The sequence below is a fragment of the Lucilia sericata genome, unplaced genomic scaffold, assembly GCF_015586225.1.
Source record: "Lucilia sericata isolate MDLA Ls3-8-SP2 unplaced genomic scaffold, ASM1558622v1 Contig000612F_arrow, whole genome shotgun sequence".
Lineage (NCBI taxonomy): Eukaryota > Metazoa > Arthropoda > Insecta > Diptera > Calliphoridae > Lucilia > Lucilia sericata.
Window position 1 is genome coordinate 247,501 of NW_023994619.1, and position 26,854 is coordinate 274,354.

Genomic DNA, 26,854 nt, shown 5'->3' on the forward strand with positions numbered 1-26,854 from the left:
ACTATTTTTAACTTTTACAACAGATATTAAAAATAAGAACAAACAACTGAAAAAAAAACATTTGTTCCTAATCACTTCATTTTAAGCCCTTGAAGTTTTCTAAACAAAAAACCCATAAAAAACAGCAACAACACAAAGATGTGTGTATATTTTTTCAAGATCATAATTCTTAAATGGCATTTAGAATTTCATAATCTCTACAAAAGGAAACAAACTACATACTACGACTACGTACGCTTACTATAATAAAGAAAACAAATATAAATAAAGAAAATTGTGTATAAAAATAGAACTGTTAATTGCTTTGGGTGCTTCTCCCCAATATTCCCTTCTATTTCAAAGTATGAGTATTGTTTTTCTTATATGAAATGCAAAAAACCAAAAAAACTCCAATTGTCTGTTTGACTTCTACTATACTTTGTTTACAACATCAAATACTTTTAAAAATATTTTTTAATTTATTTTCAATAACATGGAAACAACTTTTAGAATTTAATTTTAAAAAAACAGCAGTCAAATTGGCAACACACGATCACTCTGCCTAAAAGAGCACTGAGATCGTAAGAGAGAGAGAGAGAGAGTGGTTTTGTACACTCGGAAAGTAAAGAGTTTTTTACTAGATTTAAGGCCTTTTTAATTATATGCATACAAAAAGAAAACAAACATCCAATTATGAACAAATAAATAAAATGTGTAAAAGTATATAATTTTTGTATTTTTTACCATACACATTCTAAAATAATTGTACAACAATAATAACAGCAACAACTACAAAAAAGCCACAAGTAATTAGTTGAACTTTACTAATTGAATAAACAACAATATGTACATACAATTACACACAAGTGTATTGGTTGGTCACCACAGTCGTCATCATTATTTTGTGATCGTCATCAATGTTGTCAATTTGGTCTTTACATTATTTTGTGGTATTTAACGATTTCTCCCAATATCATATTACAATGTTGCATAATTTGTAATAATTTGTATATATTTAATTGCTTTTTACATTATTTATACCAATTCATAATGATAATTTTAATATGTGTGTACCTTACCAAAAGAAAATTAAATTTAAAGATATAGATAGATAAGATAGATAGATAGATAGATAGATAGATAGATAGATAGATAGATAGATAGATAGATAGATAGGATAGATAGATGAATATATAGATAGATAGATAGATAGATGATGCTAGATAGATATGATAGATAGATAGTAGATGTCGATAGTAGCTGATCGCTAGTATAGATAATCGAGTCGCTAGTCGCTATCTAAGATCTAGATCGCTCGATGACTAGATCGCTCGTCGCTTCGCTCGCTCGCTCGATGTCGCTCGCTAGCTCGTAGCTCGTCGCTCGCTCGCTCCTGTCGATCGACTCAGCTCGTATGCTCGCTAATGATCGTCGCATCGCTCGCTGCTCGCTCGTCGCTCGATCGATAGCTAGCTCCTCGCTCGCTGCTCTGCTCGCTCGCTCTGCTAGCTAGACTCGCTCGCTCGCTCGCTCGCTCGCTCGCTCGCTCGCTCGCTCGCTCGCTCGCTCTGCTCGCTCGCTCGCTCGCTCGCTCGCTCGCTCGCTCGCTCGCTCGCTCGCTCGCTCGCTCGCTCTGCTCGCTCGCTCGCTCTCTCGCTTCGCTCGCTCCTCGCTCGCTCGCTCGCTCGCTCGCTCGCTCGCTCCTCGCTCGCTCGCTCTCTCGCTCGCTCGCTCGCTCGCTCGCTCGCTCCTCGCTCGCTCGCTCTCTCGCTCGCTCGCTCGCTCGCTCGCTCGCTCGCTCCTCTCGCTCGCTCGCTCGCTCGCTCTCGCTCGCTCGCTGCTCGCTCGCTCTCGCTCGCTCGCTCGCTCGCTCGCTCGCTCGCTCCTCGCTCGCTCGCTCGCTCGCTCGCTCGCTCGCTCGCTCGCTCGCTCGCTCGCTCGCTCGCTCGCTCTCGCTCGCTCGCTCGCTCGCTCTCTCGCTCGCTCGCTCGCTCGCTCGCGCTCCTCGCTCGCTCGTGATAGATATGATAGATCGATAGATGATGATAGATAGATAGCATAGCATAGATGATCGGATGATCGTCGCTAGTAGTCGCGTGTCGCTCGATAGTAGTAGATTCGCTGAGTTTTATGAGATAGATCTGTGCTAGTATCGATTAGATGTTCAGCGATGATAGATCGAGATGATAGATAGATAGATTCCTAGATAGTAGTAGAGATCCGTTTCTGAAGTTTTCAGAAAAGATCATGTTATTACATTGACTAGTTTCCAGGCAAGAAGTCGGATAAGACTCTATTATATAAATATGCTAAAAATATCACACAAACCCACATACTATATAACAACATACCCATTAATTCTAAAAAATTCTTAAATTTGGCATCACTAATGCTGATATATGAGCGACCACTTTCTGTCTGTCTGTTTTTTTTTTTTTTTGAGATAAAGTAATTGACGGACGTATACATACAATTTATATTATTTATTTAGACGCAGCAACGAACAAACAAATAAACATACGAATATCTAAGTAAATAAACAAACAAAAAAATACATGTTTTTTATTTAAATACATACAAAATACATTTTTGCAAAAACAAAAAATTGAAAAAAGTAATATTATGATGTTATGCTACTGCTAAAATGAATGAAGATGATGATTAGAACGGTGATGATGATAATGATGACTACAACATTTTTTTGTTCATTTTTGGTTTCAATTGTGCGAATGATTTTTTGTGTGTCTGTCTCTCTGTGAATATTTTATAGTTTATGATGACGATGAGATAATCGTTGGGGTTTGTAATGAGGTGTATTTTATAAAAATTGTTGTGGCTTTTTCTTTTTTTGTGACTCTGCTGTTAATTTATATTCTTAAAGCATTTAAACTTTTTACTCTTTTTGGTTATGAGACATGTGTTTGTAATAATCATTTTACATATTTCTTTTTTTTTAATAATAATACAAATTATTTTATTTTTGTTAATTACAGGTAAACAAAAAATCTATTGCGCCAAATGCGACAAAAAATGTTCCGGTGAAGTGTTACGTGTCGCTGATAAACATTTTCATAAGGCCTGTTTCCAATGTTGTCAGTGTAAGAAATCATTAGCCACAGGTGGTTTCTTTACCAAAGATGGTGCTTACTATTGTATACCCGATTATCAGCGTTTATATGGTACAAAATGTGCTGCCTGTTCGAATTATGTGGAGGGAGAAGTGGTCTCAACAATGGGCAAAACTTATCACCAAAAGTGTTTCACATGTTCCAAATGTAAACATCCATTTAAATCTGGTAGTAAGGTAAGTAACGACGACGATGAAAAATACGAAAATATTTTAAATGTTATTTTATTTGTTTTATCTATATAAAGCGTATTAAATGTGATTGGTATTTGTATTTATCTATATGTTTGATTAATTATGGCTATAATGAAAAATTTGTATTTTTGTTGGAGGTGTGTGTGATAAATTAAAGGCCGAATAAATAAACATAATATTACAAAAAGTTTTTATTAGCTTTTTAGTAAAATAATTTTAAGACATAGAGACAGGTTATTTCTTGCAGCGTTTGCAATATACATACATACATACATACATACATACATACATACATACATACATACATACATACATACATACATACATACATACATACATACATACATACATACATATGTATAATATTAATTAAATTTTTATTAAACATAAGTTCACGACTTGACTTTGTAATAAAAAAACATTTTATATGTAAATATGTATGTGTTATTTGGTTCTAATTGTTTAAATTTTTGGTTATTGGATATAGCCAAAATATCTAATTGTCTATGACTCATGTTGACGTCATTCTCTAAGTGTTTTTTTTTTCTAGTTTTTATTTCTTTATATATTTCTAATAATATCAGCGACAAGTGTCTTAGCTATACATAAAACGTTTGATTTTTTAAAATATTATTGAACTTGTGTTATCTACTTTACGATACGTATGAAAGAAAAAAAAAAATAAATATTTACAATATTGAAAAACATAGATAATGTTAAAAAAGGAAAATATGTAGTAGCTTTTGCAACTTTTTAAATTAAATTAACACTTTAATTCCATGTTTACTTAGAGACAAGCAGGAAATTCCAGTCTATCTATCTATCTATCTATCTATCTATCTATCTATCTATCTATCTATCTATCTATCTATCTATCTATCTATCTATCTATCTATCTATCTATCTATCTATTTGTCTATCTATCTATCTATCTATCTATCTATCTATCTATCTATCTATCTATCTATCTATCTATCTATCTATCTATCCATCTATCTATCTATCTATCTATCTATCTATCTATCTATCTATCTATCTATCTATCTATCTATCTATCTATCTATCTATCTATCTATCTATATATCTATCTATCTATCTATCTATCTATCTATCTATCTATCATTTATCTATCTATCTATCATTTATCTATCTATCTATCTATCTATCTATCTATCTATCTATCTATCTCTATCTATCTATCTATCTATCTATCTATCTATTTATCTATCTATCTATCTATCTATCTATCTATCTATCTATCTATCTATCTATCTATCTATCTATCTATCTATCTATCTATCTATCTATCTATCTATCTATATATCTATCTATATCTATCTATCTATCTATATATCTATCTATCTATCTATCTATCTATCTATCTATCTATCTATCTATCTCTATCTATCTATCTATCTATCTATCTATCTATCTATCTATCTATCTATCTATCTATCATCTATCTATCTATCTACGTTCTAAATTAAATGAAACAAAATTATCACATCTACTTTCCAGGTAACTAACACGGGTAAAGAGGTGCTTTGTGAAAATTGTGTTGCTGGTCCCGGTGCTATATCACCCACACGTCAACAGCAACAACAACAGCAAGTAACCAAAGATGGTACAGTATCACCAACACCTGTGGCTGAGTCACCAACTCGTGCTACGGCCCATCAACAAATGACCACTGGTGTTTTATCGGATAAGGCACATTTAAAAGAGGACTACGATCCCAATGATTGTGCCGGCTGTGGAGAATTGTTAAAGGAGGGTCAAGCATTAGTAGCATTAGATCGTCAATGGCATGTTTGGTGCTTCCGTTGTAAATCCTGTACTGCCGTTTTAAATGGTGAATATATGGGTAAAGACGGTGTGCCGTATTGTGAGAAATGTTATCAGAAATCCTTCGGTGTCAAGTGCGCCTACTGTAATCGTTTTATTAGCGGCAAAGTATTGCAGGCGGGAGAAAATCATCATTTCCATCCAACATGTGCTCGCTGCACCAAATGTGGTGATCCATTTGGTGATGGTGAGGAAATGTATTTGCAAGGCAGTGCTATATGGCATCCACGTTGTGGTCCTGGACCCAATGAAACTGGTCTAATATTGAATGGAGGCAGTGGTGTTGGTGTTTCAAATGGCAATTTCACCGATACCGAATGTGACCGCATGAGTTCGAGTGCTTTAAGTGATATGGTGAGTTAAATGTTAAGATAAACGTAACACATGATTTGGGTTTACTTACAGGAAATTTACACTCTACTATAAAAGTTGTACATGAAATGAAACATAAGAGAACAAAATTATTTAATGGGGTGATTTGATTCTAATAAGATTTGGCTTAAACCTTCTGTTAAATTTCATTACATCTTTTTTACATACACACACACACAAAATAACCTTTGCACACCCACTTCCCCAGCTGGCTGTAGAAAGAAATAACTATTCACTTTAGTTACTACTAATATAACAACTGATACAATCACCCACCAACTTACCGCAATTGGTTTAAAACTAGAGATTTTTTTACACCATTAAAATACTACTCATTACAATTTCAGTCATCTTCAATACATAATTCCATTTTTTTAATATTATTTTTTTTTTATTTTGTTTAAAATTCACACCATTTTTCTGAGCTTGCAAGATTTTCTTTTTTGTTTTTTTATTGTTTACAGTACATACGCTCCCGAACGCCGAGTTTTAATGGTTCCGTATATTCCTCTAGCCGCAAGGTTTGTTTTTTTAATTTTATTTTTTAATTTTGAAACATATTTTATTATGATTTTTTTGCTTTTAATGCATTTTACTTTCTCGCTATCTCTCTCACTTTTACTAACTTTAAACCTCAATATAATCAAGAATATAAAGAGAGTTGTCTTTACATTTTTTGGTTAAGAAAGACTTGATATTAATGTTTATCCATTTAATTTGAATTTACAGCATTTCCGTACGGTTAGTCCTGGTTTGATATTACGTGAATATGGCCGTCATGGCGGAGAAGATATTTCACGTATCTACACCTACAGCTATTTAACAGATGCTCCCAATTATTTGCGTAAACCGATTGATCCATATGATAAGACTCCACTCTCACCACACTTCCATAGGCCATCATCATATGCCACTAGCAATGCCGGTTCAGTGGCTGGCAGTCGACCACCATCACGTCCTGGCTCGCGTACACGCAGCGCCATGAAAGTGTTGGTGGATGCTATAAGTTCAGAAACACCCAGACCAAAAAGTCCTGCCATGAACAACGAAGAACCCATAGAATTGTCACATTATCCGGGAGCCAAAAAGCCACAACCGGGTGAAAAACCCAAAATCGAACGTGATGATTTTCCTGCACCGCCATATCCCTACACAGATCCCGAAAGAAGACGGCGTTATAGCGATTCATACAAAGGTGTACCCGTATCGGATGATGAAGAAGAAACCGAAACGAAAAATGGTGAAACAGATTCGTAAGTTGAGTTTTTTTTTTTTTTTTAAATATTTTCTAAAAAAAAATTAAATTTCTGTTTTGATATTTTCCTTAGACGTTTACAACGTGAAGCTAAAGAATTGGAAAAATTAAATTCCGGCATTGGTTCTGCTATAGCTAAAGATTTAAAAGAAACTGCTAAATACCGCAAGTGGAAACAACAAAATCTAGATCCCAGAAATGCATCACGCACACCTTCAGCATCCAAAGAACCAGTATATAAATTAAGGTACAAATATTGTTTTAAATATTTTTCATTAACAATTCATTATATTTCTTATTTTAATCAAAGATACGAGTCTCCTATTGGTGCCTCACCATCACGTAATTTGGATCATCAGAAACCATTCTACGAAGATGAAATGTTCGATCGTTCAACGAGCTACAGAGGTTCACTTGGTAAATCATTGGGCAATGCACCCAGTTATAACGGTAAGTCGGAAAATAACCTAAGCACAGTTACATCGAACTTTAAATATTGTTTAAAACTTATATAAATATAAAACAATTCCTGAAGTTAACACTTTCCTTACTATGGCAAAAAAATAATGAAAATATTGAATACTGAACAATTTAGAAACAAACACAGGTCCTTCTATACATTTATACCCAAGCTATAGGTTATGGGAGTTTTTAATTATTTTATTTTTTCTTCTTTATTATAAACTTTTGTTTTTATATATTTTTATACTTTTTATTATTATTAATTTTCTTTTTATAATTTATTTCGGTTTATAATTTATTTAAACAAAATAAAAAACACAAATTCTTTTGGGGTGTTTTGTTCTGTTACTGAAAAAAAACTTGATTTCACTTTGAATTCTGAAAATATTCAAAAAAAAAAAACCAACTGTAAACTACCAACCAATAAAATAAAAAACACAGCTATACATTCCTACCGATCACCACCAAAACCTGGATATGGATTTAAAACATCAACCTTGCCGCCGTATATACGCAATGGCTATAGTTCAGTAAGTGTGCAAAATATCAACAATTCTCTACTCTACTACTTACTACCAACTACATAAGTGTTGGACGCTAAAACCGTTTATAACAGAAACCTATTGCTTTCCTTTTACTTTATATTTGTAAATGCTGTGTTTTGTTAATAAAACAAAAGTATTTTGGTTGTTGGTATAAAAAAAAACTAAACTCTTGTGGTTAAGATCATATTAATAACATTAATGCAATATTAATAATAACTAGTAATGGTTAAATTACATCATCATCGAACTTAAAACTCATTAAGCCACACACCACACGCATTTACAATATGTATACATCACAGCACATTACATTACAGAATAATTCATCTATCTATCCATCCACACACTTTTTTCTTTCACATACACATTAATTTACAGATTAACAACGATGGTGAAGTTATGGTTATTTAATTTTTTTTTTCTGTAGCTACAATGATGATTATTAGATAAAATAAATGGTTCAGGCAAAATTTGGAAGAACGTTTTAAAAGCGGAATGTCGACAAATGTTTGGACAAACAGTCATCACTATAATCCTGCGTTATAGTCTGAACTAATTAAGTTGGTAGTTCACTACGTTCAAACTGTAAATTGGAGTAGAAAGAACAACGTTATGACAAAAGTCTGAACTGTATTCTGGTTTATAGTCCAAATTTTAGTCTGGAATTTAGAATATACTGTAGTCTACTGTCCGAACTGTAGTCCGTTCTATACTCTGGAATATAGACTAAACTATAGTCTGAGTTACAGACTGAAAAAAAAACTATGGAGTAGGAAGGACTCTGTTTTGAAAATAGTAGCTTAGGTTATAGTCCAGACAATAGTATAGATCATATACCAGGATATAGTCAAGACTAGAGTTCAAACTAAAGTCGTCATTATAAAGTACAGTTCAGTCTATAGTTTAAACAATAGTTCAGACTACAGTTCAGTCCAGACTATAGATTATAATACAGTCTGTGGTTCAGATTACAGTTCTATTACAGGGCTATAGGTCAAAAAAATAGTCCACTGTTGTCTTGACTATATCCTTGTCTATTATCTAAATAGTTTGGACTATAATCTAACTGCTGTACTCTTTGAAAGTTTAAACATTTTGTAAACTCTCCAAATTTAGCTTGAACTTACAATTTCACAAATAAAAAACAATAAATGGGATCTTAATTAAGACAATTGTGTTGGTTTCTCATCATCTACATAATTTCTCTTTTTGTTTCTTTTTTTTCCTCTGCTCTGACTTGTTTTCTCCTCTTGTCTTTTATTCAATGCTGCCTAACAAAAATAATCATAAACTAAAAAAATTATTAATATTTATGGATCAACATTGCCTTTTAATACGAATAAAAAAAAACTACAACAACATTTAATGGTGTTTTTGTACACAACCTGTCTGTCCCAACGTAATATTAATCATTCAACATCAACAACATTACATTTATAACGACAAATTTAACAAAAACAATAATGGAACAACATATGACGTTTGCAACCACAAAACTGCTACTAAAAACTTTAATGTGAACTCTCTATCTCGATATTTTTTTATTAAAAATGGGGCTTTGGTGAATAAAATACAAATTATTTATGTAATGAATGCACTTTTAATAAAAAAAAATATATATATATTTTGTTTTTTGCCACATTTTTCTCCCTTTTAAAATGAACATATAAAAAACAACAACAATACACATTCATAAAACAAAACATAATATTAAAAACATCAAAACACATCATATCATCAACATCATTATCATTCACAAACACCCTACTCATACAACTCTTCATCAACATCATCATCATTTTGATCATCGATAAAATAAATCACAAACATTTTTGAAATCATACACAATTTATGGACAACTATCATCACTACATCATCATCCAAACAAAAACAACATACTCATCATTCTTTCAACCAAAAACAACAACAAACATTAAATTGCATGTCACCTACTTGATGTTGTGTATTATTGCTCCCTATCTCTCTCTCTCGCTATTTGTGTAATATTAAATATTTCTCTCTGTGTTTTGCGTGATAATTAAATAATTAAAAAAACATCTACACATCCAATCGACATCATCACTTACGTTCTGTAGTGGTGAGCTCTCTACGTCATGTACCTAAACCTGGATACGGCTTAGCTCCACGTTCCCACACTTTTAGTTCAACCACATCGGCCGGCGCCATTATGCACGGCGTCACCGTAAGCGCTTTTAATTTCATTCAGTGTTAAATATACATTTTTCTATTCATACATTCATTCATTCTAAATATTTACATTCTTAACGTACTATTTACATGCAATTCAGTTTGTGGCTTTTTTAATTTGATTTATATTTTATTATAATTTCTTTTTTGCATTCACATATATTTTTTCTTCCGCTTTTGTTATTAATTTGCTTGATTTTATTTTAATTTAGTTTATTTAATCGTCATCATCATCTGCCAGCAGCAGCTGCATATTTAAATACTTTAGCGTTTAGTTATTTACATAGTTAATTGTAATGGATTATTAATTTCACGGTTTTGATTTTAAAGTGGTACTTCTTATTTAATAGACATTTTTATTTCTTTAATATTTGTAATAAGTTTATTTTGTGGCTTTAATTGTAAAAATATTGTAATTGCTTAAAATAGTCAAAATCATCTATTACAGTTATACCCAGACCCAAGTGCATAATATAGGCTGGCTTGCTAACGTTTGATCGATAGATAGATAGATAGATAGATAGATAGATAGATAGATAGATAGATAGATAGATAGATAGATAGATAGATAGATAGATAGATAGATAGATAGATAGATAGATAGATAGATAGATAGATAGATAGATATATATATAGATAGATAGATAGATAGATAGATAGATAGATAGATAGATAGATAGATAGATAGATAGATAGCTAGATAGATAGATAGATAGATAGATAGATAGATAGATAGATAGATAGATAGATAGATAGATATATAGATAGATAGATAGATAGATAGATAGATAGATAGATAGATAGATAGATAGATAGATAGATAGATAGATAGATAAATATATAGATAGATAGATAGATAGATAGATAGATAGATAGATAGATAGATAGATAGATAGATAGATATGATACGATATTCGATTCTAGATTGATTCCATTAATTCTGAGTTGATCTTAAAAAGATTCTAGATTAATTTCATGAGTTGATTCAAAGAAGATTACATATTAATTCTATTTTGATTCTTGATCAATTCTGAATTAATCGTAAATCGATTCTAGATTATTTCTACAATGATTATATATTAATTATACAATGATTCCTGATTGATTGTGAATTGAGTCTAAGTACATTACATAAGTAATAATTTGATTACAGATCCATTTTGGATTGATTAGATATCTAGATTGATATCTAAATTTATTCTAGATTAATTCTAAATTGTTTCTTGATTGATTCTGAGTTGATCCTAAATAGATTCAAGATTGATTCAACAATATTTATAAATTGATTCTAGATCGAGTCCAAATTCTGGCACTTATAGAAGGAAATCTTATCAGATCATTATAAAGGCTTACTTTTGAAAAGTTCTTAAACAAGAACTAAAAGTTAATAATTTTGTAGAATCTATCATAATTTGGGAACAATACCAGAAAATCTTATTTGAGCTTCATAATAAACTATAATCGTTCCTATTTGCCAAATATTCTTATTATTTGATCGTGAAATTCTGTTTAATACAGGTCACCTAGGTCCCAGAATTGTTTTTGCACAAAAGTTTACTAAACAATTTATTATTATTGCATTAAAACACACAAACAGCTTTTTCATTTTAAACATTTTTATTTTGGAGATATAGGCCGTATCTTGACAAAGAATTCTCATAATTTTACATTTTATTTAGACTTTATATTAAAACTTAGTTACACGCTTTAAAAAAAGCATGCACATTTCTTTTCATTTTTTAAGCATGTATTTAAAGTTTCTTTAATAATTTCTGTTTTTCGTAATTAATGGCTTTTAGTACATAAAATTAATAACAACTTTAAGATACAACAATTAAAATATTTATTCTCCCTTCCACCAAAAAAAAACAGGATTTTTCATATGGAGGTCTTGGTGATAAAACGCACAGTACAGATTTAAGTTGTGGCAAATCAGAAGGTGAGTAAAACTACAATATTAGCATGGTTATAATGAAAATAATAATTATTTTTTGTTTTTTGCTAATATTTAGCCTCAGTTGATTCTATAACCGAAGGTGATAGACGCGCTTTAATGGGTGGTGATTTACCCGCCTCTAGCACATATTCGGGAGCTTTGTCTTATCACTATCCACAGGCTGGTTTAATACGCCGCAGCTTGCCTAATATGGCCCATTCGATGTTGGTTCACGAGCCGGCTAAAATTTATCCTTATCATTTGCTTGTTATCACAAACTATCGTTTGCCTTCAGATGTTGATCGCTGCAATTTAGAGGTAAGAAAAATGCGTTAAACTATGATTTTAAAACATTCTAATTTGACATCAAAATTACGTTCAAAACAAAGAAACTTTTGAATAATTAAATTACCAAAACATGATTTTATCTTTATCTTTTCAGCGCCATTTATCAGATGTTGAATTTGAACACATTTTACAATGTACCAGAGCCGATTTCTACAGATTCCCTCAATGGCGACGAAATGAATTGAAACGACGTGTAAAACTATTCTAAATCAAAAGAAATTGCTTAAAAAAACACAAACACGCGTACACACAATATAATTGAGAAATATTAAAAGGGTTTTTAGTTTTTTTGTAAGCCTAAAAGCAGTTTTGAAAGAAAAACTGTGAAAATTGATACCAAAACAAATATATATTTTTTCTAAAAACTATTTATTTTGCAAAAACTTCTAAAAAAAAAAGCAAAACAAAAAACACGTTAAATGTTAAAACAGCTTTAGTAAAAAAACCAACAACAACCAAAAAATAATAACAAAAAAAAAAAAAATAAAAATCTAAAATATTTAAACACTACCAATACACCACAAAACAAAAAAAAAAAAAACAAAATAAATTTTAATTATAAAAGAAATCCCTCACCCTATATACACCCTACTCTGAAATCATCACGTATGCAGCTAGAGTTTTTATTTATAGATAAAAATTAAAAAATTAAACACTTAAATTGGCTTGTTTTTCCTCCAGAGAAAATTCAATAGTCATTTTAAGTTCCACCCCCCCCCCCCCCCAAATAGGAATGCAGCCTTTAACCGCCGACTTTTGTAGCAACGCATGGCATTATTAAGAAGCTTTTTTTCTTTATATATATTTTTATAAATTAGGATTTTTTTAAATTTCTACTACTACAACTGCTATTATTACTATTTAACTTTAAAATTATATAAAGTACTATTTACTGTTTAAATTTTCACACATATGGTTTTATTGTCCCTTTTTCCAGTTAATTATGATTTGTTTTAATTTTTAATTTTAAACATCTTTTAGAATTTATAATTATGTAATTGTTTTAATTTGTTTTTAAATATTTTTGTAAAACCTTTTTTATAGGGCAAGTTGTTTCCTTAAAGTTTTTTTTTTAATTTAAACTTCTTATTACTGCAGCTAAACTATTTATATGCAACTTGTTCTTTAATTTTTTTCATATGCAATACAAATTTAGCGTAATATTAATTAATTAATATTTTTTTGAAGTTACAAAGAAAATAACTATATAAATGTCAAAAAAAAAAAAAGATAATATTATAAAGAAAAGAAAAACTATATATATTTTATTTATTTATAAATAAAAAACAAAAATTATTAACTAAAAAACAACAAAGATATAAATTATTTAAAATCAAGAAATTAATTCTAAATATAATAAGCTTATAATAGTAATTATATGGAAACAAACAAAAAAAAGTAATAAATTTCAATTTCAAATGCTGGAAAATGTGTTTTTATTTTTTATTTATGCAGAAATTTATATTAGCATTTTTAAATGAATTTTGTAATAATAATAGACCGATTTAGGCTTTGTTCTTGAGTCATAAGAAGATTACATGCCAAATTTCATTAAATTATCTTGAAAATTGCGACCTGTAGCGTGCGCAAAAAGTTTACATGGATGCATAGACGGGCATCTGAAAGTAATTCTGATTGGTATACTTTAAGGTGGATGTAGGTGTTACAAACATCAACACAAACGCATGATACCCTCCCCACAATAGTGGTGTAGGGTGTAAACAACTTTTTTAACACACCCTTTTCTTCCGCCTGTAAATAAACCACTTTTACCACGCCTTCTTAAAAGAGCAGTTAATTTCTGTAAGGAATTATCATGACATTAAATAAAACACCTTTTTATTCTATTTATATACTATTTAAGGTATAAAAACTATTTATTCGAAAGGAAGATTTCTTTGTAATTTTGTTGTTTCTGTTGTTTTCTAGCATTGTATGTAAAAATCTACAATAGTAAAATAGTGAGTGTGTTGTTTAGTCTGTGTAAATATTATATAAAAAATGGAATGTGTAGAAGTGAGATTCTATAAATTCGTGCTGTATACTTTAGCTGGCTCCTTTAGAAACATAATTACTGAAGCCTTAACTATTTAGTTTTGTTTTTGTAAAGTATCGTCGGTTTTCAAGTCATAAGTTAGTTGAGTTTTCATAACGGTTAGGCTGCTGCCAATAATTTGTTTGTGGTAAATTTGTCTTGTCAGAAAGCTAAAAGAAAAAAGAAAGAATATTATCAGAAAAGGTTTAATTATATATGCATTTTTAATAATTACCCCAAACCATCATAAAAATCGCGCTCTTCTTCTTGCCATTCAGACATGGTACACTCCAAGGTAGCATAACCCTGTTGAACACAATTCTTTGAAACTAAACTAATCATAGGTTCGGCTATCTTTTGTAAGGGATAACCGGGAGCCACAGCAAATCTATAGATCCAAGCAGCATTATAAACATCTTTATGATTTTTAACACTAACACAAGCTATTATCTGTAAAAAGGTATTATTTTATTAAGCCATAATGTTAAAAAGCTTGTACAAACCTTTTTACGGAATTTATTTTTAAAGCTCTGCTCATAGGGAGCGTCATCCAAAAATATTTGGTATGTACATTCCGTTGGCTTTAAACGAAATATAAATGGTTCATAACATTCAGCCACCAAAGACTGATTAGGTTTGGTCTAAAAAAATATAAATAAATATAAATCTAGTTAAATACTACTAAAAGTTGTAGGTTTGAGTTTCAAAGTTATCATTACATAATCATAGAAATGAAATTTTAGTAAATTTTCTATTTCTTACCCTCATTAACTCCACTGCTTTTGCATAGAAAGAAAAATATGTTCCAGAAAATAAGAAAAATATACAACCAGGTATAGTTAACGAGCAAAATGTTAATGGAACACCCAAAAATATAAACAAAATAGCCCAAGTTATAACAATAAACTGCAATGTAATCTGCAATTGAAAGAAACATTTAGAAACTTTATTGATTTTAATTGGATTTGCATAGACCGGCCCTTAAGTAGTAGTAACTATGCCACCTAATTACCAGGTGTAAACATTCACATAATCAAGTCACTCACCTCTCGAAAGCAAAAGCAAATAAATGATTTTGTGGCAAATGACATGATATAATCACGCACCAGCTCCTGGCATTTAAGTTCATCATCATCCCGGTAGTTGCGTATTACAATAAAAGGTTGCATTTAACAGTTGTTTTATAAATTAATTTTTGTGTTAAAAAATTTTTTTAAAGTTTAGGCAGTATTAACATTCAAACATGAAAGGTTTTTTTCACTTTTTAGAAGTAATTCATAGTTTAATGTTCAAAATTAATTATATATATAACACAATTTTTGTTATAGGTTGAACTTTAATAAAAAAAATAATTGAAAGTGTGATTTTGGTAATTGAAAACACACTTCAATTTTTTCTGTGTAAATAACAATTTACTTAAGTTAAATTATTAATTTGTTAGTTAAATAAAACTAAAAAGGTTAATTGTTAATAAATTCCAACACCCCTTTGAAATTTGTTGATTTATGTTTTTTTTGTTTACGAATGTTAGGAATGTCAAATAGTGGAAAACGGTTGGCAGCAAAACAATAGTTGGCAAAGCAATCAGTTGTTTCGTGCAGTTTGGTAATTCAAGCCGCCGCTAATATTTTTAAAAACTAACGACGCTATACAATTTAATCGACGTAGATTTCAGTACACCTATACAAAGATTTACCCGATAGATAGTTTCTGAGCAGATGAAATCATCAAATTTTAAAATATTATTGCAGAGATAATCGCGTAAAAGAAAAAATAGACAAATTTATCAAATATATAAAATTAGACTTTATAATATAATAACACTCTCAAGGAAAGATATATCAAAAAAGGAAAATAATAAAATTAAGTTAAACTACAACGTGTTATTCGAGGGTCAGTTGTACTAGTTTTGTTTTGCCGAAAATTTTGCACACATTCTTTCTGAGGAAATTTTAAATAATTTACAAAAAAAACCGAATAAAAATATTTAAAATAAATAATATATCGATTGATAACTATTTGCAACTAACATTTAAATAAAAGTGTGCTTCGATAGAATTTGCAATTTCTTAAAAACTCTAGTAAGACAAGAGTCTAGAAAAGTATTGAAAATGGAAGAGTGTGATGAAACTAAGGCAACAGTGGCAGCAACATCGAATGCTCAAGAAAGTAACAGCGGCAGCAGCAGTGGCAATAATAATATAATTAAGGATTTACCCAAAAATGAACAAAAGAAACCGGCTTTTATATGCGGCGTCATTGAGGGTTTTTATGGGCGACCCTGGACCACGGAGCAGAGAAAGGATTTATTTAGAAAGTAAGCAAATTGATTTGTTTAGGCTACATACACACATATGTACTAAATGATGTGTTTTTGTTAAGGTTAAAGAAATGGGGCATGGATTCATATGTGTATGCACCCAAGGATGATTATAAACATCGTGCCTATTGGCGTGAATTGTACACTGTGGAAGAGGCGGATCACTTATCCGGTCAGTAGGAATTTAAATTAAGTAGTTTAACAGGTAGCTAATTTGTATATATTTTATAAAACAGGGTTAATAGCTGCCGCTAAGGAACAGGGCATAACATTTTACTATGCCCTCTCTCCCGGTCTAGACATGACCTACAGCAGCCAAAAGGAATTGCAAACATTAAAACGCAAACTGGACCAAGTTAGTCAATTTGGCTGCGATGCATTTGCCTTACTTTTGATGATATAGAATCGGAGTTATCGAAATCGGATAAGGAAGTTTTTCAGACTTTTGGCAATGCCCAGGTTTCTGTTACCAACGAAATCTTTACCCATCTTGGCAATCCGCGATTTCTTTTCTGCCCCACCCAATACTGTAGTACACGTGCTGTGCCTTCTGTTCATGATTCGGAATATTTAAATACTTTGGGTTCGAAGCTCAATCATGAAATCGATATCATGTGGACGGGCAGTAAGGTAATATCGAAAATAATTACTTTGGAGTCGATTCAGGAGATAACGGAAATTCTACGACGTCCACCAGTAATTTGGGATAATTTACATGCCAATGACTATGACCAGAAGCGGGTATTCTTGGGACCTTATTCGGGGCGTTCACCTGAATTAATACCCCATTTAAGAGGTGTCATGACCAATCCCAATTGTGAATTTCATGCTAATACTGTAGCCATTCATACATTAGCCTACTGGTCAAGATGTAGTTTGGATTCGAAAATTAATAGTAAGTTCTTTGTACTTTATAAATTAAGGTGACTTTACACAAAAAATTTTTTAAGGTTCCATATCTGCTGATATTAAATTGGAAACGGAAAACGATGATGATAATGGTACTGATGATTTACCAGTAGACTGCTGTTTATCCAAGAATATATATCATCCTCGCATGGCTCTTAAGTAAGTTTTAGAATAAAATGTAAAAAAGTCGACCATAAATACTAGGGTGATCGACTCGATTTTTCAACCGGTTTTAAAACCGGTTTTTTCTGCTTTACCAGTGTCGGTTTTTCTTAATGTTGATTTTTCGAATATCGAATAACCCGGTTTTTCACTTTTTAAAACCCGGTTTCGAATACTTTTATTTGCTTTGTATTCAAAGATTATTTAAATGAAATTTTTAAGTAAATAATAATACAGCCCGTCTAAATTTTAAAAATATTCTAGTCGAGGAACTAGAGTACATTTTCTACAGCTCTTTTGGTTAAACTTTTTTGATTTTCCTAATTAATTAAAAAAATTTATTTGTAAAATTGATAACTGTTTGATAAAATTTAGCAATCTTAAGATTATATTCCAATTACAATAATTAATTTACGGCTGAAATTTTATGGAAGAGTTGGAATGCCTATGCAAATTTCCTAAACAGGGCTTTTAAAATAAGCTAGGATTACATAGTACCTTATGTTTAACAGAAGTGTCCCACTTTTTTCCTAATTTTTTATATTAAAGAAATAATGTAAATCAGACGACTAGATCTAAAGTTATAATCTTTTAAACTGTTAAAAATCATTTCGGGCCATGTTTTGTTAATCAAATTTAAACATAGACATTAAGTTTTTCAAATTAAAATATATTTTTTTTAATTATAATGAAAAACCGGTTAACCGGTTTTTTCTGAATTTGAAAAATATCAACCGGTTTTTTTTAAATGTCAACTATTCGAACTATTCGAAAACCGGTTTTTGGAAAATGTCGAATAATCGATCACCCTAATAAATACCCTACTAAGTCTATAACGGTCCGATTGTCTTAGAATTTATTATAGTGATTAATGGTAGTTGCGGAGCTGGTTTAGATCCTGATAAGCAGATTTTGTACCGCACTATTTTATTATACATTAGATTAACATTTAATTTACACTATTGATATTTTAGAAATGCTATTGCCGAATGGCTTCCCGAGTTTTCCATAGAAAAAGAGGCCTGGGGTCCCATTACCAAACCTCAACCGGCTGTTACCAGTAAGCAGAAATTGAATACCAATAAACTTTAAACCCATATAATAATTGTCTACCTTTTCTCTTAGTGGTAATGCCCATCATACCCATTATACCCTCTATAAATACTTGTATGAGTTTAACCACCACTACAACAACATCTACCAACTCCAAGACTGTTACCGTACCCGAGGTGAATACAACACAGTTACAGGCTTTAGCTGATGTCTGTAGCACTGTGAATTCCTCATCGGTTAATCCCATATCAAATGCCGTTATGAATTCTTTGGTATCGCCCACCAAAGTAGTGACCAATGAAGATATACTCAATCCAATATCTACAAATATTGCCTCCAATATTGAGCTACCTAAAAAGATACCCATCTCTATAGTTTCGGTACCAATAATGGCTACCAAAGAGGTATCTGATACGGAAAGTGAAGATATGCTAGATACGGAAAATGAAATTTCACCCATTAAACCAGAAGATTTAGTTGCGAAGCCGGAAACTCAGGAGCATTTAGAAAATAACGATAAAGAAATTCTGCCAGAGGTGTTGGATGAAGAAAAGACTGTTGCTAAAGATGTTGAAAAGTTAGAAGAAGATGTAACAATAGAAGAGAAACCGACCGAAGCTGATAGTTCTGGTTTGTCTATAGATGCCATGGTGGATGACAATAATTTGAGTCCACTAAGTACCGGCAATGAGCCCATGGAATGTAGTAGTAGCGTCACTTCACAAATATCGCCTAAAGAAGATGTTGGAAAAGTTTGACCACAAGTGGTAACGAAGACATTGTTATGGCTGAAACTGGCTCAATAAGTGATGTTAATGTAAGTTTATGCACACAAAATAAAGTAATAAATTTAAAGGGTCTTAACTTTTCAGAACACCATGCAAGTGGAGAGTGTGGAATCTTCACCAATTTCAAATGCCGAAATGACGGAAGTTGAAAAGTACGTAATTTTATTTATATTTATATTATATCTAAAGCTCTAAACATTTCTTCTCAGAATACCATCTGAGGCGAGTAAAATGAGTCCTGAAGATTTGTATTTACTGTGCGATCTCTTTTATTTACCCTTTGAGCATGGCACCCGTGGTTTAAAATTACTTAATGAGTTTAATTGGCTTAAAGCTAATGCTCACGTGCTATTGGATGAGGGTAAGTGCAAGAAATCCGGCAGTGAAGCTGAAACTCCCACAAAACCGGAAGTAGCTGAATGGCTACAGAGAGCCGAGTATTTCACCAAACTGTGCAATTGTGTACAAGAGCTATTGCGTAAGATAGCTTTGTGTGATAATAAAGAGATTTGCCACGATTTGTTCTGCTATGTATGGGACATAGCAGGAGCCTTATCTTTATTAAATGCATTTGTTAAGTGGTTGCGTTTAGGTCACTTTCCGCCCAATGTCTATAGTTATACACAGGGCACGTATACATGTAAGTATTATGTGGAACTAGATTTATTGACACCAAATATTTATTGTTTTTTTTTTTTTTTGTTTTGTTGCTAAGGGTTTAGCAAAGGTTGGAAGGAAGCCTTTATGTCGGGTGACCAAGAACCTTGGGTATTTCGTGGTGGTCTCATAGCCGACTTACAGCGTCTCATGCCAGTCGATCAAGGTAATGATTTATTTTTATATAAACTGCCAGAATTACCAACCACTGAATATCATGCCATGCGTCCATTTACTGTACTGGATGAGTCCTCGGTTTATCAAGTGTGTACAGAAGGGTTTCTGGCCTTAACCTCTCCGGCTGTATTGGAAGGCGATGACACGCAAGTAGTATTGTGTGAAAAAGTAAGAGATCTTATACCAGATTACATGGTTGGACCTATCATTACCTTACAACCAGAGTTTTGTATTGTGGCCACAGATAACGCTGGTAAGATTGTAGGCTATGCAGCAGCAGCTTTGGATTATCACACTTACTCGCGTAATACTGCAATGTGTTGGATGCCGGAAATGAAAGAAAAATATCCGCAAAACTTACTGGAAGAAGTAAACGCATTTTCTAAATGCGACAAATTAAAACGATATGTTGGGCTTTATGATTAAGGAATTCCATGTTGACGGTGAAATAGCTTGTATTGCTGAGGTTTTAAGTTCATATCCGGCGGTTATGACATCGATGGTTCTATCAAATTTGCTAACACCCGATTATGGCGTGGGAAAACGTTTGATAACCGTGTTATTGGCCACCTTACGGGCAAATGGTTGCTTTGGTGTTCATGTGCGCCTATCAGCTAAAGATTACACCCTACCCCTGGTGCAATATTATTTGAAACTGGGCTTTGGTGAGATTTATCGAGATGATGTTGAGAATACAATTTATTTCGGCAGACGTTTTAGCATATACAATGCATAGATTTGCCTACAGAAAAATTATAAATAGTATTTAACTCCTATCCACACTCAAAATTGGTTATGTAGCTTATGTGAAAACAATTTGAGAATCTCTTCTTTTAAAAAGCCACACACATTGGAACTTAAGCATAAATAGCTTACTTTCATTACTAAGTTTTATTAATTTTCTCTTCAAAATCTATTCAATGCCGCACTGTGTTAGTAGTCTTGTGTATTATTTTCATATTTAATTGCAAATTATAAACTTAGTTACGCTGAAATGCAAAAGCGTAGCTTGTGCGTCTTTTTACAATTTTTTAACGTAGTATTTACATATATCATTTTAGATATTAGAGTCCTTTCCGTGGACAATTACTTTTTTACATTTTTTATATTTAAACAAATTATATCCAACGTTTTTTGCAATGTGTTTTTGTCGGCCTTCAAAAAAAAAAAAATGCATTTAAATTACTTTTTTTATTTTTCAAAAAATAAAAACAACAAAAAGTAACCACTGAAGAACTGTTTTATTAACTTTGTTGTTTGTTTGTGTTGTTAAGTGGAGACATTTTGCTAAGATCATAAAACCACACGGTATTGACACCTTCGTCAACGGTTTTTAACGGTTTCCAAATTGGGCAGAGGAAAACGACAGGCTATTACTTTGGAATTGGGGGCTTCAGCGATAAGTTTTGTCTCTAAAATCTTTCATCTGTAAGTACGATAAAAAATTGTTTTTAAATTATTAGATATCTAAAGTATTAGAAGGGGGATTAGTAGAACAGTAGTAACTCATCAAATTTGATGATTAAATCACAAATAATCAAAAAAGCAAAAAGATTAGAAAAGCAATAGATCGGTTTATAATAAATAGTGCAAATCTGACAAATATGGAACAAATTGTCTGTCTTACTGACGAAAATATTCCAAACAGACAAGTACATTAAAGTATTTCTTGATTCTCATTTTATGTAAACATTAAAGATTATTTTAAGTAAAATCTGGTTCTATGTCCAATTATCCTTCAACTCACCATTTGTTCGACACCAAATATGACAACATAATCATAAGTTTTCAAATCAAATTTCCACAAATCTTTACGAAAGAATTTTGTTTTCGATCCAACACCCTCACGTAAAGCCGCTATGCGTGACCACCACACCAACCAAGGATTTAATTCAACTCCATCAGATTGCAGACCATGTTTTGCTGTAGCTAGAAATGAAAACAACCACAAATTATTATATAAACATAACCCACAGTCCTTCATATCGCACTTCATTTTACAACAAACCCAAAACTATTCTTCCATCACCAGAACCAATATCTAGCAAACGTTTAGGAGTATTGCGCGGCAGGAACTGAAGAACATTATTGACTTGTTCCGTAGTTGCTGAACATAGGGAAGGCAAATGCGGCGAAATGCTGGAGCTACAACGAATAACAAATGACCGACAAACCCACTCCCACACCGCCGGTGGCAAAAATTAAGAATTTGGCTGATGTAGACACAGTCTTTGGTTGGCTAGGTTTTGTTTCTGTTACAGAAAAATCCATTTTATAATCAATTTAATAAACTTTAATATTTCCAAACTTGTTTTTATTTTCTATTAGTGAAGGTAAATTCTTTGAAGATTTTGCTAAAACAGGCATGTTTCGCGTTATCGATTTTTTTTATTATTTCAATTATCGAGGTGTGATAAAAACACAACGAAACTTTTTCACACCTTTTGTGCAGAGTTGCTTATTTTGGTATTGTATTAATATAAATAATTTCCTTGAATCAAAAAATATATAGAGAGTTTTCTAGCCCCATTAGTGGATACTTGATACCAATACTAATAAAAATTCTACTGTACTAGAACTGTTTTCTACATAATTTAGTAGCTCATGAAGATAACCGTCACAGATCTTTTTTAAAATATTTTTATATTAAATATCGTCTTTTCCGACTTTTGAACGGGTTCTGGAGTATAATTGACATCGCTTAAAATTGATTTTTTTAACTTAGATTTATAGATACACATTAAATCCGAAGATATACACCGGGACTGTTATGCGCTCAACAACATTTTTAGGTTTACCGTTTCATATGAAAAATTTTAATTTTTAAGTCCCACAATAATAAACAAGCCTTTCACTAGTTGCAATTCACTTTTTGCCATTCTATTTTAAAATGGATATTTTTCAAATACAAGTTATATATCTAGATTCATTATAGGATCTGAAATTAAAAACAATACCAGATAAACAACTATTTCACCACTTATATCTTTTTTGTTATACTACGTTTTTTTACAACTGTACACGAGTGTGTTGAGTATTTGTGTCGTATTCTTATCTTTGCCAAAAAATAAAATAAAAAAACGTCATGCAAAGAGAGACGACGAACAAAAAAGTGGAAGAAAAAATAATAAAACATAATTTTTCTACAAAAATAATTACAATTACAAAGTTATCATAAGTGACGCTAGACGCCATTTTTTACATAAATCATATATTAATTAAGTTCGCTGTAAAAAGAACAATTGCAAAAAAGAGGAAGAAGAAAAATGACGACGCGAGACAGCGACACATCACTGTGGCTGCATAATAAACTCGGGACATCAAATGATTCGTGGATAAGTGGTTCAATATGCTCCCAATTGAACAAGGAAGTGTTGCGCAACATAAAGGAATGCTTTCCCGATCTTCAGACACAAGTCAAATTGAAATTATTATTAAGTTTTTTCCATATTCCTCGTCGCCTTGTGGAAGAGGTAACAAAAAAATTTTTTTCCTTCATATTGGTGAAATAGTGAAAAAATCAAGTTTCGGTTTCAACAACGCTCACACATACACACGCACAAAACCAACATTACCAACACACCACACAATGCAATTACAACAATAAAACATAAAATGTTGGTGAAATAAGAAAACAAAAAAGAGAAAGAAACAAAAAAGAAAATTGTGTGGTGGTGTAAAAAAATAAAAATATAAATAAAAAAAGTCAGTGCTAAACAAAAATCCGTTCTATTGTTTGTTTTTCCTATTCTTAAAGAGAAAAAAAATAATAACGCGAATACAAATATTGTGTTTAAAAATGTTTTTATCATTTAATAATAGCAAAAAAGTGTAAAATTAAACAAGCAAAGTATTGTTGATAAGTGATTTCATTTATTTTTTTTTATTGATTTGTTGTTGGATCATTTTGCTGACGAATTATCAGTGTTGTATTTTCCCGCCACTTAATTTAGATTTTTTGGGGGGATCTAATCGCCAGTCAGTCCACCTACATTTGCACAAATTGTTATTAAATATTTATTAGGGAGAGAGTGTGTGTGTGCGTTTTTGTTTTGATTTGTTTAATGTTGTTTAATCGAATAATACTAAAATATTTATCCATAGTGGAAAGCCGAATTAGAGGAAGTTATCGAAGTTGCTGGTCTAGATTCAGAGTTATGGGTTTCTATGTTGGCGGAAAGTATGAAAACATTTCCTGCGACCAGCTCGCTCAATACAGAGATCTCGGATTACGAGGACACACGTCCCATATTCACCGACATGGTCAACGATTTGCGAAAACTAGTTTCAAAACACAGTGATTTGGGCATGTTGCCTTTGGAATGTCAATATCTCAATAAAAATGCTTTAGTTTCGGTGGTAAGTTGAATTAAAAATACTAATAAAATTAAAAAAAGCTATTAATTTCCTTGTTTATTATGTTGTTCTCCAGGTTGGACAACAGCCTAATACTGTTAAGCACTTTACCATTAAACGCAAACCAAAAAGTGCTACTTTGCGTACAGAACTTTTGCACAAATCGGCAGATGCGCAATCTTCTCTGAAAAAGGCTTCAGCTCCAACTATTCCCCTAAGATCTCGAGGCATGCCACGTAAAATGACAGACACTACTCCTCTTAAAGGTATACCTTCAAGAGTGCCCACATCTGGTTTTCGTAGCCCCAGTATTAATGCGACAAATGCTCAACGGCCAAATTTAAGTCGTACTCCAGCCGGACGCAAGGATGGTGGCATTAAACTAATTGAATTGTCCGAACAACCTTTAGGATATGCTGCCGCCAAGAAACGTAAACGTGAACAGCAACTTGAAGAACAGGCTAGAAAACAAGAACAAAAGGCGGCAGCTGCCGCAGCTGCTGCAGCAACCGCTGCTGGTAGCACTTCGCCTTCGGCTGCCAATAATAGTTCCCAAAGTGGAAAAGAGGCAAATACCCCCACTACGCCCACTTCCGCTAATAATAGTTTCGAAATTAAAACTGAAACGAATCTTCTCAATCAAAGTCAAAGTAGCAGTGCCGATGAAGGTCACGCTTCTGATACCAAGGAAGACATTAAACCGGTCATTATTGCAGCAACTGCTACCATAAAGGAGGATGAAAAACCATCTGTAACTCCTGAATATGCTCCACCATCTTTGAGTTATGCACAAAACACTCCAGCTGGTATATTGGATAGTGTTAATAACTCTCAACTGGAAGACACCAAACCCAATACACAGACTTTGATTAAGACCATCATGCCAACTCAGTCTCCGGAGAAAGCAACCATCACTTTACAAACACAACAGCAGCAGCAGCAGCAGCAACAACAGCAGCAAACAACCATTAACAACAATAATAATCTAAATCATGTAAATAAACGTATTAAGCAAGAAATCAAAATTGAAAGTGAAGAAATACTGGTACCGGCCAATATAAAAGTCGAAAAAATAGAGCAGCCAACTATCACGACTCAACATACACAAACTCAAACCTTAGGTCAGCGTATACAACAACAGCAGCAGCAACAACAGCAAACTCAACAACTGGCGCCACAAAGCCAACAAAGAGTTATTATACAACAGCAAGCTTTGCCGACATTGCATCAAATACAAACGTCAACATCTCAGCAGCAACCAACCACACAGCATGTCATAATACGTACGTCGCCACAACAGCAAAAGCAAACATTGACTGTACGTCAACAGAACACGCCGACAACACCTATCAAAATGGAAAAACTAGAAATCAAGCCATTGGTGCGTACCACCACTCAGCCAGGAACTATAATAACACAACAACAACCCATGCGTCCTGCCAGCAATTCAACGTCAACAAATCCATTGGCCAATTTACCCAACAATATTTCCGTGAAAATTACCTCAACAAAAACTGGTAAAGTAACACAACAACAGCAACAGACACAGCAACAACAGCAACCCATATTGATTAACAGTTCTACACCAGTGATATTGGCTTCGACACCCTCACAAACGGCAGCCTTAAGACAAAAACAATTGGCAACGGCCACGGCCACAACACAGAATGCCACACCGCAAACCGCCCAGGCCATAAAATCGATGCCTTTGAGTCAACTGAAGAATGCCACCAACAGTGGGCCGGTTATTATTTCACAAACCATCATACAACCAGCCAAGAGAGCCCAACAGCAGCAGCAACAACAACAACAACAGGCTTCAAATCAACCACAAAAGACTCAAATCATACAACAGCAGCAGCAACAACAACAGCCGACAACTACAACCACACAATATATTGACACAACAACAGCAGCAACAAACACTACCAACATTAACAACATTTACACCAAATCGTCAACATCAAACCTCGTATCAAACAACCTCATCAGCACCCCAAACACCGACATCAACAAAAATTCTATTGAAAACTTCACCCAGCTCTTCGGTGGTTATACGTCAACACAGCAGCCCCAGCAGCAAACGATCAATGTGAGTGGTGGCAATCCACCACCTTTATAGCCA

At 32.5% G+C, this 26,854-nt stretch overlaps 5 protein-coding genes across 11 annotated transcripts in view; 3 read left to right on the top strand and 2 right to left on the bottom strand.

The window, feature by feature from the left end:
* The window catches only part of LOC119606695 (actin-binding LIM protein 1), a 29,244-nt gene extending 16,286 nt beyond the window's left edge, over positions 1-12,958 (top strand). For 2 of the 7 annotated variants that reach the window (XM_037960261.1, XM_037960260.1), the window contains exons 2-11: positions 2,973-3,283; positions 4,820-5,500; positions 5,983-6,039; positions 6,248-6,771; positions 6,847-7,020; positions 7,084-7,223; positions 7,677-7,765; positions 11,861-11,927; positions 12,001-12,242; positions 12,367-12,958. In XM_037960261.1, coding sequence (XP_037816189.1) covers positions 2,973-3,283; positions 4,820-5,500; positions 5,983-6,039; positions 6,248-6,771; positions 6,847-7,020; positions 7,084-7,223; positions 7,677-7,765; positions 11,861-11,927; positions 12,001-12,242; positions 12,367-12,480 — 2,399 coding nt within the window. In that variant the 3' untranslated portion in view covers positions 12,481-12,958. Of the gene's footprint in view, positions 1-2,972; positions 3,284-4,819; positions 5,501-5,982; positions 6,040-6,247; positions 6,772-6,846; positions 7,224-7,676; positions 7,766-9,876; positions 10,029-11,860; positions 11,928-12,000; positions 12,243-12,366 lie in introns of those variants that run through there. The other 5 variants (XM_037960263.1, XM_037960262.1, XM_037960259.1 and 2 more) reach the window with 4 other exon arrangements.
* An 849-nt stretch (positions 12,959-13,807) lies between these two features.
* Positions 13,808-15,819, bottom strand: LOC119606698. Its single transcript, XM_037960266.1, has 5 exons — positions 15,354-15,819; positions 15,070-15,225; positions 14,811-14,948; positions 14,543-14,757; positions 13,808-14,477 (listed from the first exon to the last, which is right to left on the bottom strand). Exons 1-5 carry the CDS (start codon positions 15,474-15,476, stop codon positions 14,363-14,365), a joined length of 747 nt encoding a protein of 248 aa, XP_037816194.1. The 5' UTR covers positions 15,477-15,819; the 3' UTR covers positions 13,808-14,362.
* Positions 15,820-16,021: 202 nt separating this feature from the next.
* Positions 16,022-21,279, top strand: LOC119606694 (protein O-GlcNAcase-like). Its single transcript, XM_037960258.1, is given in 12 exon segments — positions 16,022-16,624; positions 16,690-16,799; positions 16,864-17,013; positions 17,016-17,522; positions 17,578-17,695; positions 18,673-18,758; positions 18,824-19,506; positions 19,509-19,568; positions 19,624-19,691; positions 19,749-20,179; positions 20,255-20,775; positions 20,777-21,279. Coding segments are annotated over 12 exon segments (3,273 nt in total). The 5' UTR covers positions 16,022-16,418; the 3' UTR covers positions 21,110-21,279.
* A 487-nt stretch (positions 21,280-21,766) lies between these two features.
* On the bottom strand, positions 21,767-22,662 carry LOC119606692 (ATP synthase subunit C lysine N-methyltransferase-like). Its single transcript, XM_037960256.1, is given in 5 exon segments — positions 21,767-21,799; positions 22,121-22,302; positions 22,382-22,483; positions 22,486-22,524; positions 22,527-22,662. Coding segments are annotated over 5 exon segments (474 nt in total). The 5' UTR covers positions 22,645-22,662.
* A 752-nt stretch (positions 22,663-23,414) lies between these two features.
* On the top strand, positions 23,415-26,851 carry LOC119606687 (negative elongation factor A-like). Its single transcript, XM_037960248.1, is given in 5 exon segments — positions 23,415-23,846; positions 24,478-24,732; positions 24,806-26,628; positions 26,630-26,792; positions 26,795-26,851. Coding segments are annotated over 5 exon segments (2,505 nt in total). The 5' UTR covers positions 23,415-23,639.
* The last annotated feature ends 3 nt before the right edge of the window (positions 26,852-26,854 follow it).